We start from the raw sequence: 9,542 nt of genomic DNA, 5'->3' as shown, positions 1-9,542 counted from the left end.
CAGGGCTGCCAGGGAGCCCTGCCCTTCAGCCCCAGCCCCCAGAGCAGCACCCAAGGGGCACCCTTTGGGACGGGCCACCTCGCGACCCTGCCAGTCCTGCTCACCAAGGAAACTCGAGGCTGCCCAACACAGCCTGGGTCTCTCCACCGGCACCGTGTGCAGGAAGCCCTCACCCAGTGAATAGCAGAGGACCCGGCGAGTCTGCAGATGCTGGCCCTGGGGGCGGGGCTAGGGAGGCTCTGCCCCGCCCACAGTCCTGGGGAGGAGCACCACCTGCACCAGCGACCGCCTGGGAGGTGCTTCAGCTGCGGTTCTGTGAACCTGGGGGACGCACGTGTGTGTGCGTGTGCAAGCACTACAGCATGGGGGCGTAGCACCGTGTTCTGGGGCTCCTGGGAACCCGAGCGCTGAGGCCGGGCCTGGCGCAGGCCTCACGGCCAAGGTCCTACCAGGGGCCTCAGCGGGGCAGCAGAGGCCAGAGTTCCGCCCCCTGCAGCCCCCCACACTGTCTCCCCGCCAGCCCTCTCCTCCTGCACCTCGCTTCCCCCGCCCGTGGATCGGTGGCCCGGTGCTTTCAAACTTCACCATCCCTCATCGTGGGGCTCTGGGGGCGATTGCTTCTGCCTGAGCCTCAGTTTCCTTTTCATCAGATAGGCACCATCACGCCTGACCCCAGGAGGCCATGGAAGCAGAGCTGGCCTCCTGAGAGACGAGGTGATCCTCCAGCTTGTCCCAGGGACTTGTGCCCGCCACCACGGGGGCCGCGGAGGTGTGTGGGACCCCTCTGCCCTCTACCCCTGGGGCCTTGCCTCCAGCACAGACTGGCCTCCCAGGGTGAGGCCAGCCCCCCTGCTCAGCTTCCTTTTCCCTGTAGTACCCTTCCTTCCCTGCCACCTTCTGACTCCTACTTGCCCTTCAAGGCCCACTTTAGGTGCCTCCTCCTCCTCCAGGAAGCCGACCCTGACCACCCCCATCCTAGCCTGGTGTGGGGCTCCACATTTAGGAGGCAGGTGGCTGGGTACAAACTCTGGCTTTGCCACACCCTAGCGGTATGCCCTTGGGCCAGTGCCCTAACTCCTCTGAGTCCTTGAGTCCTTCTCTGTAACTCGGGATGGCAGTCTCACCCTGCAGTCGGGTGCAGCGCAGATGGTGACGTGTGGAGAGAGCTTAGGCCGGCGCTGGAACAGCGACCAGCAGTGGTGCTGTCTGCAGGTCCCTGGGGAAGGACTGCCCACCACTGGATGACGGAGGCCCCAGGCCCAGGGTGGGCTGTGGAGCCCAGGTGGCCACCTGCTGAAGACCCTCACTGACTCTGGGGGAGACCCTGCTGCTCCTGCTCCTCCAGAGCCTCTGAGAGTCCACAGCCCGGGCACATCCGGGATTGGGGGCAGGGAGGGCGGCGCCTGCAGGCTGGGTCTGTCTGCTCCAGGGCACCAGCTCTGGCTGGCCAGCAACACAGGGTGGGGGCCTGCCCACTGCACCCCCGCCCACCAGGCCAGGCTGGGCCCCACCTGGGCTCCTTGGTGCCGGGGTGTGCCTGCCGGGCTGGGTCGGCCACATGGGGCCTTAGAATCCCCCCACCCCCTCCAATAACGGACTGGGCACTCCCCTGCACTGTCCACGGGGAGAGGCCAGGCTGCTGTTGGGCCACCCTGCCTGGGAACTGGGGGGAAGAACGGGGCTGTGGGGAGCGCTCGGGGCTCAGGGGCTGAACACCCAGGAGCCCAGGGGCCACATGAGTGCCCACCCTCCTCAAGAAGCAGGGGCTCCCGAGCCACACACGCGGGCACTCACCCCAGGACACACATGGGCCCCGGTGTGCACACACACAGCCCCGCACTCAGCACAAGCTCACACGCATTGCACGCTCACGCAGCAGCCCTGGAGCTCTGTGTGCCCTACCCCCACCAGCTCTCCTTTGGGTAGGTTCCCAGGTCAGTGCAGCCAAGGGGCCCCACCGCTGCCAGAAAGCTTGGGGAGACCCTGCCCATCTCCCCTACATGCTCTGCAAGGGCCCCGGCCTGGCTGCCTCCTCAGTTTAGACACCAGGAGGGGCCTGGGGGTGGGGAAAGCGGCCCCCCTTCACTTCTGCCTGCTCTGGAATGCGCTGACCGGAGTGCCCAGCCTAATCCCTACTGGGTGCTCACGGGGCCGCTGACCCACTGCTGAGCCAGCCAGAATGGCACCAAGGGAGGCTGGGCAAAGTGGAGTGTGGTGGGGTGGGGTGGGGTGGGGGACCCAGGCTTCTGGCCTGCAGTGGCCAGACAGGCCCCCAGAAGGCCAGGGAAGGGGTGGCAAGCCCACCTCCCTCCCCCCCCCCTCACTGGACCAAATGGGAGGGTTTGTGTCCTTGGGGGCAGAGGCTGGGCTGGGGCCTGCCTCAGGGCGTCCTTCCTACGAGAATGGGGAGTGGCTGCCTTCCTGTTCCTAGGTGTCCGAGGGTCTTGACAGAAGTTTGAGAGCCAGGTGAAGCCTGAGGAAATGGGGGGGCAGGGGAGGGGAGCTGGGCAACCCTCTCCCTGGTGCCTGAATGAAGCGCCTGCGGAGGCCGGAGAGGCCAGGACGGAGGGAGAGGCGGGGCAGGGAGGGGCAGGGAGCGAGACAGCTGGGGGGGGCGGGGCGGGGCCCAGCCCCTGCTGGGCCTATATCCCAGGCCTGCTCTGCCCACCAGCAGCGGCTGTGGCCATGGCATTGCAGGTGGGTGAGGCCTGGTGTGCAGGGAAGGAAGCAGGGCTAGGACAGGGGGCTCCCCAGTCACCTGGCTCCTTCCAGGCACAGCTGCCCTCTCATCAGACCCTGGGCAGAGACCCCTGTTTCCTGCACCCATCAGGGAGGGAGCCCTGCCCACAGGGCCGGCTGGGGTGGGCCTCCTCACCCTGGGCCCCCTGCCTCCGCCGTTGTCTGCCTGCAGTTCGAAGCCTTCTGTGCGGAGGGCCTGGCTCCGGGCTGGAGCCTGCTGGTGCAGGGGCACACGGACTCTGGAGAGGACAAGTAAGGGCAGCCCCTTCCCCGGGGCCACTCCTCGGCTCTGTGTGGCGTGGCCACCCAGCTGTCGGCTGCTCTCACAGCCCTAGGATGCCCCCAGGTTTGAGATCAACTTCCTGTCCGAGACGGGGGACATTGCCTTCCACATCAAGCCCCGCTTTGCCAGCGCCACCATGGTGGGCAACGCCTTCCAGGGCGGCCGCTGGGGCCAGGAGGAGGTGTCCAGTGTCTTCCCGCTGGTGCTGGGGGAGCCCTTTGAGGTGATGGGGGCAGGGAGCCTGGGGGGCTGGGTTCGGGGCCCTGTGGCCCACAGGGGGCATTTGCAGGCCAACAGGCTAGCGCCTATCTCAGGACGGGTGGGTGCACGGGATAGCCCCCTGCTCCCCAAACACCCCCCCAGGAGAGAGGAGGGGGTGGGCCTGAGTGACAGGGTTCTATGGGGTGAGGGGACCCTCGGGCCCACCTGGCTGTGCTTCCGGGACTCAGAGGGCGTGTGGAGCAGGGCCAGGACCAGGCCCCGGGTAGGTGAGGGTCACTGGCTGCCCGCCCACCCGCCTGCAGATGGAGGTCAGCTCGGACGCTCAGCACTTCCACGTCCACGCCCAGGAGCGCACGGTGCTGCAGTTCGCCCACCGCCACAGGCCACTGGCAGCCATCACCCGGGTGCAGGTGCTGAGCGACCAGCACCTGGCCCAGGTGCAGCTGGTCAGGAGGGGCCTGGGCTGGGGGTGACACTCCTGCCCCACCCCTCCCCGCCGCAGGGCCATCAGTGTGCATCCTTACGCTGGGACCCCAGCAGCCTGGAGGGGCTGTGGGCTTGGTCCTCCCTCTGCCCCCGTGTGGGTGGGGGCCAGGGCTGAGCCAAGTGGAGTTGGGTCTGGCAGCTGGCCGGGCTGGGGGCTGCTGAGCACGACCCAGGAGCCAGCCTCGGCCACCAGCCACCCCCTATGCCCCGGGGCCATGGGGAGCGGTGGGTGGCTCTGGGGACCCCTCTCCAGCTCCACATTCAATAAAGTCTGAGCAGAGTGCAGGGCCTGGCTGCTGTGAGGGGGGAGAACGGTGTCAATGGGCAGTGGGGTGGGGGGGCTCCTGGCCCGGCCGAAGGTCCAGCTGGTCCTCGCCAGGGCTGCTGAGCTCACCACCCCCTCCAACAAGCTCCCTCAGCGTCTTTCCTGTGGGTGGAGGGAGGGCCTTCCTGTTTCCCCTCCCACCTGGAAACGGGACGTGCTCCTCTCCTTGTCCCTTGTCCCTCCTGAGTGTGGTGGCAGGAGGGGTGACAGGGAGGCCTGAGGACCACCTCTGGGGGCAGTGAGCAGCGCGGGGGGTCTCCCAGCCCTGGTTTCAGATCGAGGTTTGCCTGTCACCTATCTGCCACGTATCATATCTGCATCTCCATCACCTACCTGTCATCTGTTGTAACTGCCTTTTACCTGTTATACCTGTCTACCAATCATGTGCACATCTGTCATCTATCGTATCTGTCTCCTATCTGGCCATCTTTTTTTCTAAGATTTTATTTATTCTCACAGAGCAGGAAAGGGAGGAAGGCAGAGAAACATCAATGTGTGGTTGCCTCTTGCACGCTCCCTACGGGGGACCTGGCCCACAACCCAGGCATGTGCCCTGACTGGGAATTGAACTGGTGACCCTTTGTCAGCCTAAGACGGCTGATCTGGCCGTCTTAATTACACTGGTGATGTCACAGCTTAGGGCCAGGCCTGACCGGTACTGGCCTTTTGAAGGAGTTATTTAAAGAAAGGCAGGAGGTCAGCTGTGGCGGGCAGGGCAGTCAGGCCTGGGCTGTGGGGCCTTGGCTCCTCTGCCGCGTGTGGCCGTGGGCAAGTCCTGCGTTCTGGGGCAGCTGGAGCCCTCTGCTCATCGGAAACAGGGAGGCTCCGGTGAGTTCAGGTAAAGCACTAGGTACAGTCATGTACCAGGTCATGACGACCTTTGTCATGATGTCACCTGTGTGGAACTTCAGGCACACGGGTCTAGCGCAGACCTCATGCCCTCTAAGGTTTTATAAGTGGGGAAACTGAGGCTGAGTGGGGGAGGAAAGCAGCAAGGTGGCGCCCAGAGAGGGAAGGACCTGTTGAGATCCCTCTAGGCAGTGCCGCGGGATGGAAGGGAGCCCACAGCGTCCCCACCCCCAGGTGGGACAATGGTGGCCCCAGCCTCCTGCAGCGAAGCTTCCTTCCTGTCTCCACTCCCGTCCTGCCTCATCCCCTTCTTCGGTGGGTCTGGCTGTCTGTCAAGGGAAGGGGTGGGGCAGGCAGGCAGACACAGTGGACCAGGCCCTGGGCCCTGGGGAGGACTGGGGCAGCGGGAGGGGCGGCCTACATGGGGACACCAGGCCTGGCTCTGTGGTCAGGCCAGGCTGCGCCTGTCCCTGGAGGGGCATCGCTGCTGGGAGCCCCAGGCCCTGCTCCTGTCCTCGGGCCTCAGTTTCCCCGCAGACAAAAGCCCCTCCCGGAGATGCGCTGCCTCCAGACCAGCAGACGCCATGCTTTCTGGCTCGGGTGGGTGGGTGGCGGGCGCTGAGCCTGGGGACGGCCTGAGGCTCAGAGTCGGGGCGCAGGCCTTCCCTGAATTTTCCGGGCTCCATGCCAGGGTCCAGCCTGTATCATCTCCCAAGAACCGAGCAAGTCTCGGAGAGAAGCGAGCACCCAGCCACCCAGCTCTGAGAGGTCGAGGGACTTGTCTTGGGCTGTTCGGCCAGTGAGGGAAGGAGCCAGACACGCAGGTCTGACAGGCTCCGTGTGCACGTAGCCCTGGCCCTTGGCTGCCACCCCCGAGCAACCTTGAGCCCGCCCTCTGTCTCCTCCAGGGTCCAAGCTGCTGTGGGCAAGTCAGACCCCAGCGGCCCCAGACCCTGCCTCTTTGGGCCTCCGTCTCCCCACCTATGAAATGGCGGGGGGGCTGTGGTGTCAGAGTGCGACCCCTCCCTGATGCCCACTGCCCTCAGCACACAGTGTGCGTGCCCACCCAGCTGTCTGTAGCTGTGCTCCCGCCCAGCGCTGCAGCCCTGTGGCCAGAACTGCCGACTGGCTCCTCAGCTCAGTTGACACCTCCTCTGGGAAGCCTTCCCTGACCTCCAGTGGGCTCTTCACCCTCTGCTTCCCTGTGCCCTGACGTCCAGCACACTGCCTCGCTGTGGGTAGGGAGTCTGGTCTGCCCCAGCCCCACCGCCCCGCAGCACGCCCGGCTCTGGGAATGTAGGCCAAGTAAACGATTGAGTTCATGCATGAATGACTGGCTCAGGGAAGTCACTTAGAGTCAGGTGCCCCTCCCAATAGGGGCCACAGGATGACGGAGGCTTCTAGTGCAACACCGCCCCGATACCTGGACCCCCACTCTAGAGGTGAGAATAAACACAACCCTCCCCACAGCAGCACGGTGGGAGCCCTCGCTCCCCGGCTCACCCCCTTCCTCTCCAGTCCTGGTGCACACTGAGCCACCCCTGCCTCAGGACATTTGCACGGCACCTCCCTGCACACCCCAGCGTGCAGCCTGCCCAGATCACTGTTCGGGCCTCTCCTGGACACTGCATCCTCAGCGACACCTCTCACATCCCTGGCTGTGCTTATCCTCCATCACTGTTGCAGTTATGGTCGTGGGTTCACCTGCTCACAGGTGGGTCGGCCACCCTCTCCCACTGGGCAGTCGGCGCCAGGACAGGGCCAGCCACCAGTGTGCTCACCACTGGGTTCTGCAGATTTGGCACATCTTAGGCACCAAAGATATCTGTTAAACTAACAAATACATGCAGCCAGACCCTGCTTGAATGCTGTGAAGGACGGGCAGCTCACCACCTACCACAGTAGCCCATCTTCCTGATGCTCATAGGCAAACCCTGGAGTTGACAACTGTCTCTACCTCCTGCACACCTCCTGCCCCTCCCTGGTGCTGTCATAGAGTCCCCAGGAGGAGCCCAAACAGCCCTTGACACCCTCTGGAGACCCAAAGGTATCAGCAAGGTGCTGTGCTCCCACTGCAGGGGTTCTGGGAGGTCACCAGGGCAGCCCCTGCTCCTGGCAATTCTCTTGGAGGACTGTCTGCTGTGGGGATAGGGCAGACACCTCTGGGCCAGGCCTTGGCAAGGAGGGTCAAGTCCACAGCCTTCCAACACCACCAACTGGCTGAAGGTGCCAGACCCTCGGGATGGTCCAGGAGAGAGCTCCAATGCCACGGGCCCCAGGACCAAATGAGGCAGGTGGGCACAGGGCAATAGGGATGGGTGGGGTCTGTGGCTAACAGGAAGGCACATAACCCATTGTGCTCAGCTATGCACAGGGAGAGGGGGGGTTCAGAGTGGGAAGATCTTCTCATTTTAAAAAACACGAGGTTACCTGGCTGTCCGATGCCTGTCTTTAATTACCGGCCACCACAGTGGGACCCAAACAAGGTATCCCCAGGGGTGACTAGTCAGAGACCTCTGCTCTAAAACCAAATTTGCCCTGCTTTGTCCCACCAGCGCAGAGGTCATCGGTCACCCCAGGGTGCAGGTGCCTTTCTGGTCCCCCATATTCCTGGCTCTCAAGCCTCTTGGACCATGAGGAACAGTCCCACCAGCAGGGGGCGCTCCAGACATGGTTTTCCTTGACCGTCACTCCTGGTTCCAGCACCAGGACAGGGAGAGGTTTTGTTTCCACGGAATGACACCCTAGGGGTGTGTGTGGGGGGGGAGAGAATCAGGCATGGCCACGCCCCTCCTGCCTTTCCTACTGTGCTGAGCGCCAGGCGAGCTGATGGACTGGACAAATGCCACGTGGACTGGAGCGAAAGGCCACCTCCCGGAGCCTCCGTTTCCAGTTCTGTGAGGCGGCGTGGCCGTGAGGAGCACACGGCACCGGACAAGCATGGTGGGGTGAGGTCTGTGTGCCCCCCCAACCAAGGCAGCAGGGGCCAGGCCCCAGCTGCTCCCCATGGGGCCCTGTGGGTGTCTACAGCCTGCCTGGTTTCCCCACTCCGTGCCCAGGCCAGGCCCCTGTCCTCAGCTCGCCTATTCTTGCTTCAGGTTGGAGACCAGCCACCAGGGCTCCCTCAAGGGCCACCAGAGCACAGGGGCTGCCGGCAGGGCCTGGTGTCGAGCTCCAAGCATGCCTCAGCCTGGCCCCGGAGGGCTGGAGGGCTGGAGGCCACTGGGGCTACGGCGACACCCCCAGAGAGATCCCTGCTGCTGGGGGGTGAGGTGGGCTGCATGGCGAACCCACGCCCCCTCAGACTCCCCAGGGCAGTGCCTTCAATGAGGGCAGTGGCCCGCAGGTGCCGATGGTGCAGGGACGGTGGCCAATCCCAGTGCAGACAAAGCTGCTGCATTGGTGGGGGGGGGGGGTGGCGGCAGGAAGAGGGGAGGAGACACCTGGCTCTCCACCATTGGCCTTGGAAGAATTCAATAAACCTGGTGGCAGGAGCTGCGGGGAAGGGCGTCAGGGGGCTGGAGACCCCTTCTTAAGCCTGCACTTTAACCCCCCAACCTTTGGTTATGAGAAACTTCAATCGCCCAATCGGTAGCTCCGAAGTGATTCCCAGTGAGCAGGCCCTGCCTGAGGGATGAGGAGCTGTCTTTTCAGCACCAAGTGGCCCGCGGCTCCACGCTCCACCCGTGACCCAACCCAGGGCACCTGGGGCCCTCAGGGTCCATCCCCCGTGGCCTAGGTGTTCCTAGGGCAGGAGGAGACGAGTCAGCCAGGCACAGGGGCATGGGACACAGGACAGGGAGGAGCGGTGGGTGGCCGAAAGGGCACACACCTGGGAGGGTCTTCTCGTCTGGGGGTACTTGCAAGAGGACCCCTTCTTTGCAGGCTGCAGTGGGGGCCTCTTCCCTCAGGGACACCTTCTTGGATGAGTCCCAAGGCTTTGCTTCCCTCCTGTCCTATTGAGCCCTAGGACCACCAGGCAGGGATTTGGGGTCAAAATGGGGGGGGCTCCACGATGTCACCTGTGGGAACCCAGCACCCTGGTCCCCACTGATGGAGTGGGGTGGAGGGGGCCCCTCAAGTTGGCACTGAGCCCCCACCCCTGGTCCTCCTGGCCTGCAGGTCTCCTCTGGGAGGTGGGGCCATCCTGGGGGCTCGGCTTGTCCAGGACGAGGAGGCCCGTGGAGAGTGAGTCCTACAGACAGGGGCTTGACCAGGCCTCCTCCCTGGGTCACGGCCTTGATTTTTACTCGGGCCAGAGCCTCTGCATTACCCACGGGGGTGGGATCCTGCTGGCTCCCCAAAGCTTCAGCACCCCAGCCATACTCTAGGTCCCCATCAGGGGGACAGGAGACAGGAGAAAAGTCCCTTCTCGGACGCCAGCAGGGCCTGGGCCTGACACCCTGCCCCAAAAGGGACAGAGCAGCCCAGGGCACCTTGTGGGTGCTGGGGAGGCTCCCCATTGGGAGGGCACGGCAGTGGGGGCAGCTCTGGGACAGGGAGGAGGCACCTCGCTCCCACCTCCGCAGAGGCCCCTCCAATGCCCCACTCCTAGCTGGGGGGGGCGGCGGTGGCACATCCGACAGTGGTGTCCAGAGTCCTGTTCCCCCCAAACCTACCTCCTCTCTGCTCACTGTC

At 64.5% G+C, this 9,542-nt stretch overlaps 1 protein-coding gene across 1 annotated transcript; it reads left to right on the top strand.

Moving 5' to 3' along the window:
* The first annotated feature begins 2,613 nt into the window (after nucleotides 1-2,613).
* GRIFIN (galectin-related inter-fiber protein) lies at nucleotides 2,614-4,013 on the top strand. Its single transcript, XM_037057730.1, has 4 exons — nucleotides 2,614-2,697; nucleotides 2,912-2,991; nucleotides 3,086-3,245; nucleotides 3,547-4,013. Exons 1-4 carry the CDS (start codon nucleotides 2,686-2,688, stop codon nucleotides 3,715-3,717), a joined length of 423 nt encoding a protein of 140 aa, XP_036913625.1. The 5' UTR covers nucleotides 2,614-2,685; the 3' UTR covers nucleotides 3,718-4,013.
* Nucleotides 4,014-9,542: the final 5,529 nt, after the last annotated feature.

This window comes from Sturnira hondurensis, unplaced genomic scaffold (genome assembly GCF_014824575.4).
Source record: "Sturnira hondurensis isolate 20B ecotype Veracruz unplaced genomic scaffold, ASM1482457v3 Scaffold0009733, whole genome shotgun sequence".
Classification (NCBI taxonomy): domain Eukaryota; kingdom Metazoa; phylum Chordata; class Mammalia; order Chiroptera; family Phyllostomidae; genus Sturnira; species Sturnira hondurensis.
This window is presented reverse-complemented; position numbering and strand designations above follow the sequence as displayed.